The following is a 21,981-nucleotide window of genomic DNA, read 5'->3' as shown; positions in this document are numbered from 1 at the left end:
ACAGTAACTCACACACTCAACAAACACCACCCCTCCCGCCAAACTCAAAACCCAAAACCCTAATCCACTCTTCACCCTCACACTCTTCACATTCAACCACAAATCAAACCCCCACTTTTCCAATCCACACCCCCACCATGAGTTTCGCCGCATACAAAATGATGCAACACCCTACCGGAATCGACAACTGCGCTTCCGGTTACCTAACTCACTCCCGCTCCGATTTCATCCCTCGTATCCCTCCTCCTGATTCCGATGACCTCGACGCCTCCGATTGGGCCCCGCAACGCGATGCCGCGACGCTTCCGAATCTTGTTGTTACTGCCGCGAATGTGCTTGAGGTTTATGTTGTGAGAATTCAACATGATGTGGCGAAGGGGAAGTTGAATGCGGACTCTAGGGTTCTTGATGGGGTGAATGATGCCAAGCTTGAACTCGTTTGTCATTACAGGTTTTGATTCGATTTTCTGTTTCGAATTTTTGATTCTGATTTGTGAATTTGTTAGTAGTTTGAATTGTTATAAGTTAGTTCGAAGAAATTTGGATTTGAGAATGAAAAATTGTTCTGTTGTTTTGTGCAATTGCTCTGCTATTATTGTCTGTTTTGATTTTTTTAATGTTGCTCTGATTCGATTTCTCGAATGTGAATTTGTTACGGATTGGAAAAAAAAAGTGATTTTGAATGTGAATTTGTTGCTGTGTTTCAATATTCTGTTTTGATTTCTTGAATGTGAATTTGTTACGGATTGGAAAAAAGTGATTTTGATTCTTGATAATTTAGAGATTAGTAAAAAAAGTGATTTTACTACTCAATTTTCTGCTTCAATTTTTTGAACCTGAAAATGAGAATTCTTTAGGATATAAAATATAGTTAGAGCAGTTAGTAGAAATTTGGATTTGAGGATGAGGAAATGGTTAGGTGTTTTGTGTAATTGCTTGTTTTGGTAGGGTACATTGGGCATAGTGTTGTGGAAAAATAAGTGATTTTGAATGTGAATTTGTTGCTGTTGTGATTCGATATTCTGTTTTTATTTTTTGAATGTTAGTTTGTTACGGATTGGGAAAAAAAGTGATTTTGATACTGAATAATTTAGAGATTAGTAAAAAAAGGGATTTTACTACTAAATTTTCTGCTTCAATTTTTTGAATCTGAAACTGAGAATTTGTTGGGATATAGAATATAGTTAGAATAGTTAAGAGTTAGTTAGTAGAAATTTGGATTTTTTTAATCTGAATTTGAGAATTTGTTAGTATTTTGAATAGTTAAGAGTTAGTTTGTAGAAATTTGGAATTGGGAATGATACATTGTTTTGCTGTTTTGTACAATTGGTTTTAGGGTACATGTGGAAGTTTAGTAGCTTGTGGATTATTGAAAAAAGCGATTTTTAGAAAAAAGTGATTTTTATGTTGGAAGTTTGAGGTTTATATAATTTAGAGATTAATGTTTTGAGGTATTTTTTAGAAAAAGCATTGTGTTTGTTTAACAGAATGAGAATTATTATAAAATAAAAATCAGTGATCAGAAAATGATTTTTCTGAAAAACTACTAAAACAGTTGAACTTTAGTTTAGCTTATGAAAGGAGCTTATACGAAAACAATTGAACTTTATTTCAGCTTTTTTGCTTCAATAATTTAAATCTGAAAACGAGAATGAGAAATTGTTTTGGTGTTTTGTGCAAATGGTTTATTTTGGTAGGGTATGTTGGTTATCATGTTGTAGAAGAAATACGTGTATGTGGAATTTTAGGGAAGTTTGTTACAGATTATAAAATAAGTGATTTTGATATACAATTATAAAAATCAATTATAAAAAATGATTTTATGGAGGAGCTACGGAAAATAGCTTCTCATTTGGTGTTCTTGTTCCGTGCTATTGGTTGTTTTGGTAGGGTACATTGGCCATCATGTTGTAGAAATATGTGGAATTTCAGTAGTTAGTGGTGATTATATAGCTTGTATTGATTAGGCATCTTAAAATTGAGTACTTCCTCTGTCCGAAGTATAAACCCCGTGAGTACTTCCTCTGTCCGAAGTATAAGCCCTGTTTTGGCTATATTTGGTAAAAAAGTAGGGGATAACTTATAAGTTGGCTTACTTGAGCTCTTTTATCATTACTGGTTTCACCTCGCTCTTGCTCTGTTTTGATTTTTTGAATCTGTAATTGAGAATGTGCAATTGTTTTGGTGTTTTGTGTTTTGATTTGGTAGGGTATATCAGCCATTATGTTGTAGAAATATGCATAATTCTAGGGCCGTTTGTTACGGATTATATTTTTTAATAATTTAGAGATTAATTTTTATTGATTTTTTAGTAAATGAGGAGCTTTCGCTTTGCTCTTTCTCTGCTTCGGTTTACAATTATTTTGTTTTAAAAAAGTGATTTTTTCACAACAAATTTTTTTGTATCAAACCGGCTTTATACGGCTTTGCTTCTCTGTTGCTTTGCTTCGATTTTTCAAATCTGAATTTCTGAACGAGAAATTGTTTTGGTGTTTCTTGTAATTGGTTGTTTCGGGAAATGGATTGTATACCTTTCAAATTTGGCAACTTTAGTGTAATTAGGGGAGAAATGGGTGATTCAATAGAATATTTGAATGAGAGAGAATGGTTGGTTAAGAGGGTACATTGGACATCCTGCTGTTGAAATGCGTGGAAGTTTAGCAATTAGTGGTGATTATATAGCTTTGCACTGATTTGGGATCTGAAATTTAGTAGTAGTTTTGATTTTCTGTACGTGATTGGTTGAAATGATGGAGCATATTGTGGATTTGTTATGTGTTAGGATGGGTATTTGGAAAATCACGTTTTACTTGAGCTGAAATCAGTTATAGAGCAACACACATAGTGAAATTCATTTTGGTTCAAAGTGAGTTTAAAATTTTTGTTTTAAAAGTAAGCTTGTATCAACTTTTTTTATCTTAAAACTTATGTTCTATTCAATTGAATGATTTGATGGTATACATTGCGGAATTTAGTTAGTCATGGTTATTTGCTACTTTCTCTGGTTCTGAATATTCACAAAAAAAAACTTGTTACACAGATTAAGAAACATGTTATTGTCATTTTATTTATTTTATTGGAATGATAGAAAGAATTAAGAGTAGTTCCAGAGTTACCCTTGCCTTAATTTTCGGTGGATACTGTTCCGAAATTAAAAAGTGATGGCAAATGGTATATAAAAATAACTCTTCATCTTCATACTTCAAAAAAAGTGACGAGTTGAAGTGTTCCTGCTTCAGCTTATATTACTACTCTCGGGAAACTTAAGGATAAAGATTACAGTGTGATGGTTGCTCCTAGTCTTGTATTCTTTTTGTGAGGGTCATTATCATAACTTTGTTTTTAGAAGGTGAACGTATTAATCTTAATTCACAATTTAAACTTTTGGCATGTTAATTGTTGTTGTTGTTGTTGTTCTTCTTCTTCTTCTTATTATTATTATTATTTTGAATGGCAAATGTTAGTAATTAGTTTTTTCTCCTTCTTCCTGGTTTGAACCTTAGACCTCCAACTCCTTAACCCTTAGCTCAAACTAGTTGAGCTACCCCCCCACCCACCCCCCTTATTATTATTATTGTTGTTGTTCGTCAACTTGATTTTGCAAAATTTGTTTTGGTTAAAATTTTAGTTTGATATTAAGTGATTTACGTGTGAAAACTTTTATCTCAAAAAGTAAGATTTGATAAAGAGCACTTCTATCCAAATTGATTATTTATGCAATTGAATAATTTCATAAGTGTAAATTGTTGTTTGGACTTTGAAAATTGAGCTTTGGTATGGTTTTGTGGGTTTCTCTGGTGGATTGAGTGGTTGATTTGGGCATCTATCTGGTTTTATGCTTGCGATTCAGGTTGCATGGCAATGTTGAAAGCGTGGCTGTGTTAAGTGTTGGTGGTGGTGATGCTTCTAGGAGGCGAGATTCTATCATCTTAACTTTTAAAGACGCAAAGATTTCAGTTCTAGAGTATGATGATTCTATCCACGGACTTCGTACCAGGTCAGTAAGAGGTTTTAAATCAGCATTTAAATGAATGTGATTTTGTTTAGTAAATCATGTTCTTAATGGTGTCGTATTTGGCTTTTCACTTTCATGAACTGAAAATTATAAGGATTTTTTTGGATGACATTGAAATTTTCCTAATGTTTTTCATGTTACATATTTTGACAGTTATTCCATGTCCAACTTTTCTTATCAATATTTTATCTATTTAATCTGTGAACATTCTTTGCTAGATTATGCATGTATCGTGGATAGAGGTTACCTTGTACCATCTAAAGTAGGAGGTTTATCTGTTAGCTTATAACCTGATTTCTATTTTCCAGTTCTTTGCATTGTTTTGAGGGTCCAGAATGGCTTCATTTGAAAAGAGGCAGAGAACAATTTGCAAGAGGTCCGGTGGCGAAGGTTGATCCTCAAGGCAGGTGTGGTGGAGTTCTTGTCTATGATTTGCAAATGATAATACTAAAGACTTCTCAGGTTTATTATCTATACTTCATCGACTCAAATATTTTTGTAGCATCTTATTTCTCTTTTACCTTTTTTCTGTAAAAATAAGAAATTACTAGAAAGGTAATAGGGACAAAAAGATTTCTTCAAATGATCATTAGCATATAAATGATTACTTCAAATGATTCATTGATGATTTATAAACCATAAAAAGATTTCTCTCCTAATGATCACGTTTTGTGCCTTTTTGGTCAATTAAGTAGTGACTCATCTATGGTATAGACTTTGTAGTTTGTGTAATTATAGAAAACTGGATCTTTCTTGGAGAGGTTTTGGTAGTAGTAAGGATGGAAAGGTACCTTTTCTGTGCGCTATGCATACATTGGTTTGTTGCACTTGTATGGAGAGAAATTTCAGAACTTTTTGCAGTTTCTTTTCGTTCTGCTTTAAGATAAAGTGGTTTCATTAGCTTCTTTCTTTTGCTTGTCTAGTGGTTTTGTTTAGGCATATTAATGTAGAACAAAAATGGGATCTGGGGAAGATCATCAAGTCTCCAAAATTCTTGTGTGATAATAATTTCTTACAAACAACCATAGTTCTACTAGTACTAGCTCAAAAATCTTGAATCTTAATATTAAATAGAAAACAGTGCATCAATCCCTCTATTTGTAAGAATTTTCAAGATTTAGCAACTATACGGTGAATTGTCAAAGCTTAATCACATCATATATTAACACAGTAGTAATCATAAATACTTAAAAGATACTGCGTATTCTCATGGAGTTGTTCTATATTCCAATGACCACAAAGCGAATAATCAGCAATAAAAACTTTCTCGTTTTATTTTTAAAACATTTATTTTTCTGCATTAAACTATAAATGCTTGAATGTACTGGTCTGTCACTTGTCTTTCTTTGCATGGTCAGCTGTTGAAGGATATGCTGCATGTATTTCTGTTGCTAATACAACACCATTGCTAGAAGGCACTTTACTGCAAGTGTTATAACGTACTCCGTTGCATTCTTTAATCCACCTGACTTCAAGAATCTGATTAAATGAAACATTAGCTATGATTTATTTTATTATCTCATGGAAAATTTCTGTCAATTAATCTTTGTTGTCTTTTAATCTCTTCTATTTATGTATTATTGTTGTCAGGCTGGTTCTGGTTTAGTTGGGGAGGATGATGTGTCGGGTTCTGGAGGTGCAGTTGCTGCTCGTGTTGACTCATCTTATATGATAAATCTGCGTGACTTGGATATGAGGCATGTCAAAGATTTTACATTTCTTCATGGTGAGCATCACAGTTTTATTTATTACCATCTTGCCACTTATACTTTTTTTTTTAAGATATTGAGTTCAGGTTAAATTTATGATGAAATGGAATCATGTTTGTTACAAATAACATCGATGTTAATTAATTCTTTATGTATAAGTTTCAATAAAGATGAGGGAAACTTTTTGTGGGGTTTGGGGGGAGAAAAAGTGGCCTTAGCCCAAGGGAAATGAAAGCAAAAAAGAACTATCTTTGGCAAATATATCTCTACCATAGCATCAGTTATAAGCATGGAGAGGTCACTAGAAGTGACAGAAATCACGTGAGATTCAGGAGAAAGTTGTGTGCTCCAATTGGTATGATTTAATTTTCTTCACACTCAGCAAGGACGACTGATTATTGAGGCCTTAACTTCATTCCAGACCTATGAATGTGGCAAAAAAAGATGGTCTTACAACACAATAGTTTTATTCCTAAGATAGACAGGCCACATTTGACATTAATTTTTTATTTTTATTTTTTTTAACAAAGAAGCTAATTATATGTATTTCTTTGCTGTTTTGTTTTGGAGAGAAGTAATAAATGATAACAATTGAAATGGAAGCTCAGGATTTCATTTCTAGAGGCAATTCTTTTGCTGTGTTCTTTTTGAAGAGAAATGATAAACGATAACAATTGACATGTAACCTACCTGCATGCATTCCAATCCACTCACAAATTAAAGAAAGATACCAACTGTACTCTTTGATTACAATTAAAATAGACTCTTTGATTCAGTGAAAATGATATGTTTCTTAAATTCATTTCCTTCTTCCTTCTATGGTCTCCTTCGTGAATTAAATTAGTCATTAGAAGTCAAAATATTACAAATTATGGTTCTTTTGTTTCATGCTTTGTTTATCTATTCTTATTTACCTGAAGAAGTATTTTGTACATTAGTTTGTGCCATTTTTGATTTAAGGAGTCTTTTGTAAATCGGTTTAACTGATTGTACAGGCTATATTGAACCTGTGATGGTGATCTTGCATGAACATGAGCTGACTTGGGCTGGGCGTGTTTCATGGAAACATCATACTTGCACGATATCAGCACTTAGCATCAGCACAACGTTGAAGCAGCATCCACTTATTTGGTCAGCTGTTGTAAGTTTAACGTAGATGCCTAGATGTCTCTTTAACCATTGAGTATTGACCATTTTGTTAAATGTGACTCTGTCAAAATGGAATGTTTTAATGGGTTTATTTTCCTTTCCTTTTTCCCTCTGTCCATTTTTTAATGCTATCCATATGTTTTGTATTTAGTTTTTCTCTCTTCTTTTAATAACTTTTATATACACAAGGGCCTGTGAATAATGTCTATCATGTTCTGTTATCTTTCTTATTTTTCACAAGTTACTTCTTGCACTCAAGGTCTCTCTTGTAAACCGAAAATTAATAAGCACATAAAATGATTATCATTTAAAAAGCACGTAAATAAATTATAATCTTTGAATGTTATTTCCTCACGAATGTCATACATATCTCCGAAGTTTGGCATAATTTTACTTCTGCTCACTATGCTCTTTTTGAAGATTTAACTTTGTGTTTGTCATTTTTAGAATCTCCCCCACGATGCCTACAAGCTTCTTGCAGTGCCCTCGCCAATTGGTGGTGTTCTTGTCATTGGTGCGAACACTATTCATTATCACAGTCAGGTACATGTGTTGCTCAGGCATAATTATGCAATACTGCTTGATTTCTATATTTTGGACAGATATTTGTATAGATTTTGTGTGTGTGGATTCGGTCATTCTTTAGTTTACGGTTCACAAAGGAGATGGGCAATAATCTAATTAAAAAGGTTCTTTTTGCAGTCTGCTTCATGTGCATTGTCCTTGAATAGCTACGCTGTTCCCCTTGATAATAGGTAGTGATTCCCTCTCTCTCTCTCTCTCTCTCTCTCCCTCCCTCCCTCCCTCCCTCCCTTCCTCACACACACACACACACACACATTATTGAAAAAGAAAAATTTGATTATGGGCTTTGAATTCAAAACTGATCGACATAATTCCTATTATATTTTGTTTAGACATTTTTAATCCAAGGACATTCCTTTTCAATTGCCTATTTCTATTTGATTCACATGTCATGGCTTTGTGTGAAAATTGTAAGGATATTGCTGGCGTGCAATGATTTTGTGATCTGTGATTTTCTATTTAAGTTCTATTGATTGTCAATTTCATTTCAGTCAGGAGATGCCAAGATCGAGTTTCAGTGTGGAACTTGATGCTGCCAATGCAACTTGGTTATTGAATGATGTAGCCTTGCTGTCAACAAAAACTGGTGAACTGCTATTGCTTACTCTTATTTACGATGGAAGGTGTGTTGTTCCTCCTTTTTCTTCTTCGTTGTTCTTGTTCATTATGTTGTGGATCTTATGGCAATATTACTTACCTGATTGACTGGTAAACTATTTATATTAAGATTACACTCCAATTGACATTGGATAGCTATGGCTTCTAATTTGGGATTGAGAAAATGATGGTATTCTATACTCACAACAACAACAACAACAACAACAACAACCAAGCCTTATCCCACTAAGTGGCTTCTGCTTTGTAATTATATAATGTTTTACTTCTTATATGAAAGTGCAATTGATTGCAACCCAAGGCTGTGTCTGTTTTCTACGCTCAACTTTTTTTTATAATTTTCTTTTGCATTGAAGGAATCAATTTTGGGCGTTTTTAACTCTTGATAATTTGATCTATAGACTGTTCTCTTAAAGGTAGAAGGAAATTAATTTTAGGAGTTGTAGAGTATACTGCATGACTGAAGAAGAGAACAAGATAGTTTTTCTTTCTCCCTATTGCAGGTGTTGTTGTTTGTACCAGTGTGCTCAAAACAATACAAAGTAGAATTATGATTGAACCTCTTGGAAGCATAAACCTATCAATGTTTTTAAATTTTCAGGGTTGTACAGAGACTTGATCTTTCCAAGTCAAAAGCTTCAGTTCTATCATCTGTAAGTTTTATAGGTCTTACATATTATGCTAATGTTATAGGTTTAACTTTACCCTTTACAAATCAGTTTTGAGATTGAATTTTGCTTCTGTAAAATCTGCAATTTTTTTAGGGTGTCACTACAATCGGAAATTCTATGTTTTTTCTCGCCAGTCGATTAGGAGACAGTATGCTGGTGCAATTTTCTTGTGGATCGGGTGTTTCAATGTTATCGTCCAATCTAAAAGAAGAGGTGCATATTAGATTCCTTGAATGTTTCTGCTGCCTACTTTTCATAGATTCTTTTAATGATATTTCTTTCAGTATATAAATGTGTTACATTGACGCTGCTATCTTTATTTCTTACTTCCATGGTCAACATGTTTAGTCATTTTTAACACATTCTCCTGCAAATTTATAGGTTGGTGATTATGACGTAGATGCTTCTTCAGCAAAGAGATTGCGGAGGTCACCTTCCGATACTTTACAAGATATGGTCAGTGGTGAGGAGCTCTCCTTGTATGGGTCTGCTCCAAATAGAACAGAATCAGCACAGGTAGTGTTTTGTTATGCACAGGAGAAGTAACATCTTTCATGTATTCTTCTTTACTTTCTTCTCCAATTTTATTGTGGTATTTTCTATAATGTTTGGGTGTATTAAACTTTCTGAACTAGTTATATATTGGCTGCAGAAATCCTTCTCGTTTGCAGTGAGGGATTCATTGATTAATGTTGGTCCTTTGAAAGATTTCTCGTACGGTTTAAGAATAAATGCTGATGCAAATGCTACGGGGATAGCCAAACAGAGTAACTATGAATTGGTCAGTATTTTTTATTTGGTACTATGAGTACTTTAAAAAACTACTATTATCTTGGTTAGATTGTGGTCTGAGAAGAAAGCTATGCAGTCAATAGTGGATAGTGAAGTGTAGCAGTGTACCCCATAAATGCTGTAGTGGTATAAAGAGTAACCCTATGGTTGCCACCTTGAAGTTTTAGCAAACAATACAAGAAATTTGTACCATAGTACCATATGCATAAAACAGTTTTTTTCTTCTTCAAAGAATACACAAAATTGAAGACATATGCATATGACTAATAATCGATGTTCACTGTTACCGATATATGACTAATAATCGAAGTTCAATGTTACTGATATTCAAACATATTATAAAGCAAATGAGTTTTTCGGTGGAATGACTAGAAAATCCAATACAAACCATAGGAAACGGCTATACGTTGATGGCTTATTCGGATTTTGATAGGGGGTTCACTGCAGCGGATGCTAGAGCCGCTATTTGTCCTATTTTGTTGTCACTTAAAAACACAACACAACTGAGTTCCGTGTAGTGCGTAGGGGCTGCTATATATGCAACACTGCTATTGACAGAGGAAGAAAGGGTTAGGAGATTGAAAGTGCCTATGAATCTGATTGTAGATTTTTAGTTTTCCATTGAACAGAACTTCAAGCCCAATGTGTTTGTGATAGTTCGGTTTTACTGTTCCAATATTTTTTGTTTAACATATCTTGTGCCACTATGCAGGTGTGTTGTTCTGGTCATGGGAAAAACGGTTCTCTTTGTGTTCTTCGACAATCAATTTGCCCAGAAGTGATTACTGAGGTTTGTCCATGGTTCATTATCTTGAGCCATTTTTGTCTCACATATCTTGATGCTTATGTTTAAGATTTTTAATGTTTCTCTTCAATTTCATATAAAAAAGCTATTAATACTTTTGTTTTTGATGCTATTATAATACACAATATTTGATTTGAATGTACTGTTTTCATTTTTCAGTAATTTTCGTGCAGTTTACAGAGTGGCATATATGATCTTTTATGAACCAATTGACCTTAATTCCAAAAACTGTATGGATCATTCACTATATTTTTACAATGCATAATTTCAGGTTGAGCTTCCTGGTTGCAAAGGAATATGGACTGTTTATCATAAGAGCACACGTTCACTTAATGCTGACTCTTCTAAGCTGGATGAAGATGAATATCATGCATACCTTATTATAAGTTTGGAGTCTCGTACTATGGTAATTTCTTTTCTTTTCATTCAATTGTGGAAGGATAAGATTATAATTCATAAAATTGTTTTAAAGCTTTTATTTTAATGCAATTCATGAATAGAGTTTTAATCAAATCAGTTGAGGGTGAGAAGTTCAAGTATTATATTACATCTTAGGAGATAAATTCACTTGGTGGCTTTTGGACAAATGTTTCTTAAATTCGGATTTGGACTGTCCTTCTGACGATGGATTCTGGGGACAACTCGATTATAGGCACAGCCAAATACAGCATTTTTGGACACTCGAAGGAAATCCATAAGATAGCCCTAAGACTGACAACATTAGAACAATGAACTCTCACTTCCGAACCTAACCAGATAGATCATTTGCCTGTTAGGCTGTTATGCTATTTTTTTCCGAACTCACTAATATGTATACCTGCATTTACTCTTTGGTAAACACCTATTACTTTTGGTTTGATTTCAAATTTAAATGCAAGAGAGAAACGGACACAATATCCTCTTGAAAAATACATTTATATTCAGCCATAAAAGTGGAGTTTTTTTTTTTTTTTGAAGGCATAAAAGTGGAGGAGTTGAATGGTAATTTTGGAGAATGACATAAATTATATGGCATTGGGGTTGTTTTGCTTTGCCTATTAAACGTTGAAGATTGTGGGCATACAAAATTTCTGCCTCTGGATTAAATAGTATTTTGTAAATTTATTTTAGAAAAAATATTTAATGGTTGCCTTAATTTAATCTTTGACTGAAGATTTTAAGCAAGCATTTAGGTTGGTTCTCTAAGGGTGAGAAGGATGGACTGCCGTTCAAACTACTTGTCTTTTAGTCTTGTTGGATTTTGGGTCTGTTTGATAAAATTAAGCTATAAGCTAGCTTACAGTTGATAAGCTAGCTGATAGCTGAAAAACTAGTTTATTAAAATTAAAGTGTTTGGTAAAATTAACTATTGAAGTGACTCATAAATATAAAATGACATAAAAGGACATGTATGTTTAATTTTTTATAAATTATATTTGTAAGCCTTTTTAACGAATATATCTATCTAACAATAAAAAAAACTAAAATATTTATTTTAAATATTTTAATTTATTTCAAAGTATGTTTCATCTTTAAAATGATAAATGTGATATATTAATTTAATTGATATTTTTTTTAACATTTCACTTTATTATCATATCTTTTTATCTTGGTATTTTTTAAAGAATATTTTTTATTTTGTTAATGTTATTTCTTTTTATTTAAATTGGTAAAAGAAAAAAATGATAAGTAACATATGAATTCAATAGAAAGAATCCGTTTTAAAAAAAATTTAAATCTGGGAACAAATTTTCAACAAATTGGAACGATAAAAATGTAAAATATAAGAGCAACATAGGATGTGCATCATCAAACTCAAAAAAACTTGGGTGGTTATTTTTCTTTGGAGTGGAGTTTTTTTTTTTTTAAATGTTATTAAAGGTAAAAAATGGAATAAAAGGGTAAAAGCTATAAGCTATAAGCTCAAAAGCTAGTTAAAATAGCATCTTAGAAAAAGCTATAAGTTAGTGAGAGAAGCTTGTTACTAAACACATTTTATTTTTTAAAACAAGCTTATAAGCTAGTCTAATAAGCTATAAGCTAGCTTATTGTCTTTACCAAACATAGCCTTTGAGGTGTAGAACTAGAAAGCATAAAAATATTTTGCTGCAAGACTTTTTGAAATTGCTTTATTGAGTTTGGTCAGAGAGGCATGTTGGGGAAGGATCCATCATCCATGGATAGAAGTAGTGTTTTCGTAAAGTTGGCTAGATTGCTCTCTTTTTTTTTTTTAATTTTCTTTATATGTTCTCTCCCTCCACTTTTAAGATCTCTCGCGGTTCTTTTGTTCTTTTCTTTCCCCATTTTCCAATAGTGTGCATTTTTAAGTATTTTGTTTGCTAAATTTCTTTTGTTCCATCATTTCAATGGAATTTCCCTCGCAAATTTTGGAATGTAAATGGTGGTAATTTCAATATTTTTTTTAATTTACTTACAAAGTTACAATGTCTATATTTTTTGCTTCTAATGGTTAGGTACTAGAAACAGCTGATGTTCTGAGTGAGGTTACTGAAAGTGTTGACTACTATGTTCAAGGGAAAACGCTTGCTGCCGGGAACTTATTTGGGAGGTCAGTCTTTATCAGATTTTGGTTCTTGTTTTTATGAATTTCTTTTGTGCTTTATTGTTTTCTTTTGTGCTTCTATTCCCATTATGACTAGTCTTCACCCTTCAGAGTGTTGTCTTTGGGTGGTCAGCCTTTGTCCATGTTCATAGTCCTCATCAAGGAGTTAGATTCACAGGCTCTCAAATGTTTCTTCATAGGGTATGTCTCAGATAAAAAGGGGTACAAATATTATCATCCTGAAAGTTGTGAGTTTATGTTTCGTGGATGTCACACTTCATGAAACCGATTCCTCAGCTTCATAGGGAAAGAAGACCAGAAGCTGAGTCCCTTGAGTTGTTGTCATCTGAGTCTCTTGAGTCATCTTAGTTCCTTTAGTTGTCACCCTTTCCTTCTTTGCAGGACTTCACTTCCTAGAGTTCAATTCTTGCCACCCTGATTCTTGTAATAAAAGTTGAATTTCAGCACAAGGTAGGTGGTATGCTTGTGTATTATCAAAGCTTCAAGCTCAAATGTTTCTTGTATAAGAGGATGTGTTTAGGTATATATTATGAAAATGTATTCCTGCCATCCTCTAATTATCCAAATTTACCTCGTTGATTGTCATGTTTCCTATGTCTTATTGTAGCCAATGTTTTCTTTTGACAGTTTCTCATTTTGCTGATTTCAAATTAATACTATAATGTATACCTAATAGAATTGTGGTTTTGTTGATAGACGTCGTGTTATTCAAGTCTATGAACGTGGTGCTCGAATTCTGGACGGTTCTTTTATGACCCAAGATGTAAGCTTTGGAGCTTCTAACTCTGAATCTAATTATGGATCTGAGAGTGCTTTGGCATTATCCGTTTCTATAGCTGATCCATACATCTTGCTCAGAATGAGTGATGGAAGTGTTCGACTTTTGGTTGGAGGTAAATTTTTGTTAGTTACTTTTGTCCAAAAAGATTAAAGCTATCAATTTTATTAGTTTCTTTTCCTAATTTTTCGCACGATCAGTTTATCCTTATTCATTTATTTTTGCTGATGATAATACTTCTATTATTTCTATTCCTTATGTTGATTCCTAGTGGACTGAGAACATAGTGCAAGCTTCTTTAAATGTTTCTGAGAAACCGTCTAGTATCTAATTATTTTTTCCCTTGCAATTTCCTTGCTCATCTCAATTTACAGATCCTAGCACCTGCAACATTTCTGTCACTTCTCCAACTTCATTTGAGAGTTCAAAGGGACCAGTTTCATCATGTACACTCTACCATGATAAAGGACCCGAGCCATGGCTAAGGAAAACAAGTACTGATGCATGGCTTTCTACTGGTGTCGGCGAGGCCATTGATGGTACTGATGGTGCAGTTCAGGACCACGGGGATGTTTATTGTGTTGTATGTTACGAAAATGGCAACCTTGAAATATTTGATGTGCCCAATTTCAGTTGTGTTTTTTCTGTGGAAAATTTTCTGTCTGGAAAGAGCCATCTTGTTGATGTTCTCACAAAAGAGGTGCCAAAGGATTCCCAAAAGGGGGATAAAGTTTCTGACGGAGTGGGCAGCCAAGACAGGAAGGATGCCCTGAATATGAAGGTTGTGGAGTTGGCCATGCAGAGATGGTCAGGGAAGCATAGCCGTCCATTTCTTTTTGGGATTTTGAGTGATGGAACAACTCTTTGTTATCATGCATACCTTTATGAAAGTCCAGACGGTACTTCTAAGGTTGAGGATTCTGTATCAGCTGGCGGGCCTGTTGGCCTTAGCAATACTAGTGTTTCTCGGCTTAGAAATTTGAGATTTGTTCGTGTGCCCTTAGATGTACATGCCAGGGAGGAGACATCAAATGGATCACCTTGTCAACAAATAAATATTTTCAAGAACCTTGGTAATCATGAAGGATTCTTCCTATTGGGGTCAAGACCGGCTTGGGTTATGGTTTTGAGAGAACGGCTTCGTGTTCATCCGCAGGTCAGAACCAATCCTTCTCTACATAAATATATCCATGTTTTCAGCTATATCTTCAAGTTATTCAATTTTTTTTGTGATATAATGCTACGCCCTTTGTTTTACCGATATTGTTGGGTGGTTTGGAATGTGACTTTTCAAATGTTATCACCTTTCGTAACTATTATTTGTGTGTTGAATAAACTTGCACAAGCCAATTGGAATTAATTCGATGCTTCATACCAAGGCCATATTTTCCGTAATGGTTGTTGCTAAAATGTTAGTTATAGAAACCAAGGTTATAAAAACCGGACCGGACCGGCCGGTTCAACCGGTTGGACCGGGAACCGGACCAATATCCGGTCCGGATGACCATGAATACCGGTCAGTTTAAAAACCGGAGACTAAACCGGAAAACCGGTAAAAAAACCGACGAAACCGGGAAAAACCGGCGGTTGAGGGGATTCCACCGGTTGGACCGCTTCACTTGTTTCTCTAAAAAATTTACTAAAACGACACAGATTTGGAGGTCTTGCGTATCAACATTTTCTATGACAGAAGAAATAGAGAAGAGGAAGATTGATAGAAGGAAGAAGAAGGTCTATCTTCAAACATATATTTATATTACAGTAAGGATCTTGAAGGTCGATGAAGATGCTCTTAAGAGCAGATCTGAAAATCTGAAAGGTTTGGCTGTAAATGAAAACACAAATTTGTGTTGGAATTGATAATTGGTATGACTGTATGGGACTGTGAGTCCCGAGAAAGAAAAAACCAAATGGACAAGTTAGTGAAGTTACACGATAGACTATGGAGTGGTTTCAAATTACTATTACATCTATTTATTTTTTTATAGAAAAAGTTACTTAAATTTATGCTATGAGCGGTACTGGACTACATCTACCAGTATCATATTAAACTATTGAATGTTTTTCAAAAGATACTAGTACAAAGCAACTTTAAATATATTATTATATGATTATGTTATTGTTTAATACTTTTTAAATGAAACTTAATATTTTTAGTTAAAAATTTATGCAAACTATGTTATTTTTATTTATTTTAATCTTATATACCATATTATATAATTATATAGTTTAAAAAGTTATATTTAATCAATACCGGTTGAACCCGGTCTGACCCCCGGTCAAACCCTTAAACCTTGAACCCATGTCTAATCCAGTTCAATGTCCGGTCCGGTTCTGATTACCTTGATAGAAACCATCACAAGTAATGTCATTGTCTCTTCACACATTGCATATATATGTTGTTCTTGCGCACGCACGTGTGTGTGTTGACACGATTCAATGACATAAAATGTCAAACTTAGAAAATGACGCCAATTGTAACTTCTTGTAAGAAATGAAGTTTTTAAATTCAACCATGAGTTATTAGCTACTAAGGAACATTTATTTATATTTTAAAGATCAGAGTCTAGCTAACTTGTGGAACATTGCACAAGATAAGAAGTATTAATTGCTCAATATTTTTCTTACTGGGATGAGAGAGATTTAAAATAAAGTAGTGCAATAGAGTATCAATTAATTTTTCATTTGCATGAAATTTTATAAGCATGATCTACTGTATGATAATTCTGAATTCAAAGGTTGGTATGGTTAGTTTTGTATTCTACATGAAGTTATTAATTGGCATAAGTCTCTGAACTTCACACCTGGTGTCATTTGATCTGGGCTGAATGGTTAGTTTTGTATCTGTATCATATTATGATCCAGGCTTCTTGATTCTTCAGTACTATTAGTCGCTAGGTTTCAAAATTTCTCATTTGAGCATAACTCTACTTGACTCTTAAATTTCATTTAGAATTTAGATGTTGCTTGTATTATGAAAGTTCTTTTGAAAAGTCTCCTTAAACTTCTGGTTCGCTACTGCAAGAGCAGAAAAATAATAACTGATATGAAGCAACCTTTTATTCTCTATGAGGATTCTGGAGTCATCAGTAAAAAATGGCTTCTGAGACTCCTTTTTTTGATTTTAGTAGCTTTCGAAAGTTAGCATCCCAAGCCAATAATATACTTACAACTTTTCTTGAAGTCTAAACGACATTGAACAGGGGTGCCTTGCAGTCAATTTGTTTCATGCAAGTGGATATTTATGAGTTTGTATCTTTCTCCTCTCCTGTCTCTTATTCTATTTGAATACATCCTTCCCCCTCTTTTCTAAAAATGGCACCTACAATGGTCTCTTATTTCTCATTGCTATATTTCTGTTTATTCTTCCCACCTCTTAGCACTACTGGGCTGTAACAAAAAGAAAGGAGAACGGTATACAGTTATTTTAAAAAACACTGCTAAAAAATCAATTAGATTAATAATTTCATGGAAAATCATCTTAATCTTAATTCAACAAATTTTTTATTTTTTATTTTTGTTTATTTATATAACTTTTAAAGCTATGATGCATAATGGTTGAAGTGCATGATATAATTTTATTATATTATATCACCTTTACTGTTGACCGTGCTTCATGTTTTCTGGTATTCCTCCTTAGACCTTGGCTGGCTATTGGTGTTTAGTAGGCTCTGTAATAGGCACCTCCGCCAATTGTTGATGCTATTTTTGTACACGTTGTAATATGTTATTGATTGGAAGGCATATCATGTTTGAGCATCACGATGTGTGGCTGCACTGTTCTAGATTAGTTATTATACGTGGAATAAAGTATATTCATTTTGTTAATATGATTGTAGAAAAAAATTAACAGTCATCTTACTGCTTTCTTCCGTGACAGTTATGTGATGGGTCTATTGTTGCTTTTACTGTCCTTCACAATGTAAACTGCAATCATGGTCTCATATATGTTACGTCACAGGTACAGGATAATACCTTCCTTTTATTGATAATTTATCATCAACTAAATCTGTAATTGTGGCTGACTTTTATTTTGTGTATCTTCTATATAGGGTGTTTTGAAGATATGCCAATTGCCTTCTGGCTCAAACTATGATTGCTACTGGCCTGTACAGAAAGTGGGTTTTCTTTCTTTTCATAGTGTCTCTCCTCTTCATATTACTATCTTAATTTTCTGCAATGTTATGTAATGTTTTATTTTTTGAAGAGGGTTATTTAATGTTTTCTAATTTTTGAGATCATCCTCAGGTTCCTCTAAAAGCTACTCCACATCAAGTAACTTACTTTGCAGAGAAGAATTTGTATCCGATTATTGTTTCATTTCCTGTGAGTATATGTCTTCTCTTTTAGTTTTTTATTTTATTTGAATTTTCCTATAGCATTCAAGAGCATAATTGATAGTATTCAAGAGCATAATTGATAGAATACAAGGTTATATCTATTACACATTTAATTATAATTACAAGTTTTTCCCGTGGATGGAAATCCTGTACACAAAATGCTTCATGGTTCAAGGATATGTAAACAATTACATGTAGCATATTTACAACATTATGCTAAGAATTAGACTACAAAACTAATCATGCACTTTTTTTTTCCCACTTGCACGTATCTTGATAAGTAAACTGTCTCTCTCTCTCTCTATATATATATATATATTACAAATGTTCAAATATTTACAGAAATACCACTTATTTGTGTTTATTTTCTAGTGCAGTTTTACTCCATCAGCTGTTCATTTCAATATTATGTGATTAAGAATTGCTGGTTATTTCTATTATTTTTGTTGGTGTGGTTTAAATGATTTATTCCTAATCAACTGGATGACTTCCGTTTTTGTTTTTATAATTCATATAGAATTGGAACGTTTCTTTATCCTTGTCTTTTTATTGCTTTATGCATCAAGATTCTAGATTCATGAAGTAATGCAACTTTTTAATCATTCTCATCAGGTTCTTAAGCCACTAAATCAAGTCATTGCTTTAGTTGACCCAGATGCCAACAATCTGGTTGAGAATCAGAATTTGAATTCTGATGAGCAAAACCATTTTTATACCATTGAAGAATTTGAGGTTCGTATTATGGAGCCAGAAAAATCTGGTGGCCCTTGGCAAACGAAGGCAACAATACCCATGCAAAGTTCAGAAAATGCTCTCACTGTCAGGATGGTTACACTGATGGTAAATTTTCATCCTTTGGTTTTTCAAAGCAAGCTGAATACTAAATATGGTAATGCAAATTATGCTGTGGAATACTGCTTGCAATTATTGATTTCTATTTGTGAAATATATCTTAATTGTAGAATACATCGTCAAAAGAAAATGAAACACTTTTAGCCATTGGTACTGCTTACGTGCAAGGAGAGGATGTCGCTGCAAGAGGGCGTATACTCTTGTTCACTTTGGGGAAAAATACTGATAATCCACAAACTCCACAAACTCTGGTATATTTCTTAATGGAAAAATGTTGTCCCTTTACTCTCAATTTGTATATTATCCTTATTTGGATATCTAAAAATATTAATATACTATACAGGCTTCAGAGGTGTACTCGAAGGAATTAAAAGGTGCTATATCTGCCATGGCCGCACTTCAGGGTCATCTATTAGTAGCATCTGGTCCAAAAATTATCCTGCATAAGTGGACTGGCACTGAGTTGAATGGTGTTGCATTTTTTGATGTGCCACCATTGCATGTTGTGAGCTTAAATATTGTAAGTGATATTTCCTCAAGTATTTATCATTATGAATGTAAAATAAAATCGACAACGGAACGATGCAAGCAATGCTTAATTATTTTCATTGATCTTTAATTTTCCTAATAATCTTACTAATATTTTGAAACGTTTTCATGAGGATCAATCTTCAGATGCTTAATATATATAGATAGCAGAGTAAAAAATAACATGGATGGGGAACTATGGTAACTGGATGTTATCAGAGGGATTTTTTTTTTTCTTTCATGTTTTAGTTTATAACTATTATCAATTTTGCAGGTAAAAAACTTCATCCTAATTGGCGACATCCATAAAAGCATATATTTTCTTAGTTGGAAAGAGCAGGGCTCTCAGCTTAGCTTATTAGCTAAGGATTTTGGTTCTCTTGATTGTTTTGCAACAGAATTTTTGATTGATGGAAGTACTCTGAGTCTCATGGTTTCAGATGATCAAAAAAATATCCAGGTTTGTCTCAAGGTTGCTTGGTAATATATTGTTTCAGTTTATTTGTTGTGTTTATATTTGTATATTTTTGTCCTTTGCTTAAGGCATACAACCTTTGTAATGTATGGAAGCAGATTTTTTACTATGCACCAAAGATGTTAGAGAGTTGGAAAGGACAGAAGCTTCTTTCAAGAGCTGAATTTCATGTTGGGGCACACGTGACTAAATTCTTAAGGCTGCAGATGTTATCCACTTCTGATCGAACTGGTTCAGCTCCAGGCTCAGATAAAACCAATCGTTTTGCCTTGTTATTTAGTACATTGGATGGTAGTATTGGTTGCATTGCTCCTCTTGATGAGATCACATTCCGTAGACTGCAGTCTTTGCAGAAAAAGCTCATTGATGCTGTATCCCACGTTGCTGGTCTAAATCCAAGAGCTTTCAGACTATTCCATTCTAATGGAAAGGCCCATCGTCCAGGCCCTGACAGTATAGTTGACTGCGAGCTGCTATGCCAGTATGTTTTATTTTCTCATCCAAACATTATCTGAACAATTGTCAAACGGATTTCAGTCTTAATAAAAACGATAAGCAAAGTAGTTTATTCATTATATGTTTAAGAACTGTGTTTTGCAACAAGAAATTAATAGCCATATAAAACACATTATAGATTGTTTTTTGTTTTTGAATATTATTCCGATTATGTGAAGAGAACAAACAAGCAGTAGTCTGAACATATAGACAAGTACGAACTAATGGACCTAATATGAAAACCCTAATAATTACATATTCACAATATGTATGAAACCTGCACACTACCAAACAGAAGTTGAGTCATAAGAAGTTAAAAGTTAAAACAATCCAGTTAATTTTTCTTCATTTGCATAATCAATCTATGATAGCCATGTTGGGAAAGCTTTACGATGCCGATGCAGTTACTGACCTTACCTATGTTAGACATCTACAATTTATGTAATTCTTAATACTTTTGGTTCCTTATTTTGAATTGTAAAATCTGTCTTGATCTACTTTATTACAGTTATGAAATGCTTCCATTGGAGGAACAGCTTGAAATTGCTCACCAGGTTGGAACAACTCGATCACAAATTCTCTCAAATCTAAATGATCTGTCTCTTGGAACAAGCTTCTTGTAAGAACGGTCATCGTTTGTTAATCAAGAAACAAGGCTGCTCATGTCTTGCCAAGTTCTTGGTGGAGTTATTCTCTTTAATAAAGTTGCATTTATCTTTAATTGCTTCAACATGGTCAAAAGCTTGGGCAAGTCATCGTTGCTAGCAGTGGATACAGGCAGCATTTGGACAGTGATGTCTAAAATTGATTCCGATGATAGGTTTCATATTCTGTATATCAAAGATTAAATTGTATTATCCTCCATCGTGGAGCAATTAGTGGAAAGGCCAAAGTGGGATGTAATGTAATGTAACATGAATATTTTCTAGGCTTGGGTCAGAAGGACTAGGACTAGTGTGCCAAATTCCCAAGTGGGATGTAATGTAACATGAATTTTGTTAATTTGTTCACCTAGAGAAGCAAGTTAGAAAACTGAACCATTAGAATGTAGGTTCTTTTCTGTAATGTCAGCATTTAGAATTCTTTGTTGTAACATTATGTAATTATTCTTTTCTCTCCGCATCAAAATATGAAGGTTTAGATTAGAGCAGATGAAATAATATGAAGGTTTAGTTACAATTGAATCACATTGTAATTTAATTTCCATATATTATGTTTGTCCTTGTAGAATAAAACTGTCTGAAACTGGGCCATCTGATTCTTTAAACAAGCTCAAACGTTTGAAAGGAATAAAGAACACGGTGGTGTTTACGGTGGGAGGGGAATTTTATTTTGACTATTACTTTTTCCATCCTATGACTTTCATACGCACCTTAGTTTTTTCCTTTGAAAATACCATTTGTTAGGATAAAAACCGAAGGAAGACAAGGAATCATGCAAATGTTTGTAAAGAGTGTGCTAACATACGGTTCGGTAAAAAGAACTCGAAACCTTTCATGATACTTTAGATTATGTAATTTGAAATGTATCAAACACCCCAGAAGACTATGCATAGGCAAATTGTAGTGTACAAATACACACATTTCAAATTAACTAATTTGATCATTTA

The 21,981-nt window shown here is 33.5% G+C and overlaps 1 protein-coding gene across 1 annotated transcript; it reads left to right on the top strand.

Moving 5' to 3' along the window:
* On the top strand, positions 1-21,556 carry CPSF160 (cleavage and polyadenylation specificity factor 160). Its single transcript, XM_085718659.1, has 26 exons — positions 1-451; positions 3,851-3,997; positions 4,324-4,477; positions 5,606-5,741; positions 6,720-6,865; positions 7,321-7,416; positions 7,576-7,628; positions 7,950-8,081; positions 8,675-8,726; positions 8,838-8,957; positions 9,126-9,260; positions 9,397-9,525; positions 10,249-10,326; positions 10,613-10,747; positions 12,795-12,889; positions 13,601-13,797; positions 14,057-14,838; positions 17,563-17,643; positions 17,735-17,800; positions 17,931-18,008; positions 18,635-18,862; positions 18,985-19,125; positions 19,218-19,394; positions 19,677-19,862; positions 19,976-20,358; positions 20,881-21,556. Exons 1-26 carry the CDS (start codon positions 138-140, stop codon positions 20,993-20,995), a joined length of 4,356 nt encoding a protein of 1,451 aa, XP_085574785.1. The 5' UTR covers positions 1-137; the 3' UTR covers positions 20,996-21,556.
* Positions 21,557-21,981: the final 425 nt, after the last annotated feature.

This window comes from Medicago sativa, chromosome 6 (assembly GCF_051527215.1).
Source record: "Medicago sativa cultivar Bolivia chromosome 6, Bolivia_mono, whole genome shotgun sequence".
Classification (NCBI taxonomy): Eukaryota; Viridiplantae; Streptophyta; class Magnoliopsida; order Fabales; family Fabaceae; genus Medicago; species Medicago sativa.
The sequence above is the reverse complement of the archived record's forward strand: the minus strand, read 5'-3'. Positions and strand labels throughout refer to the sequence as shown.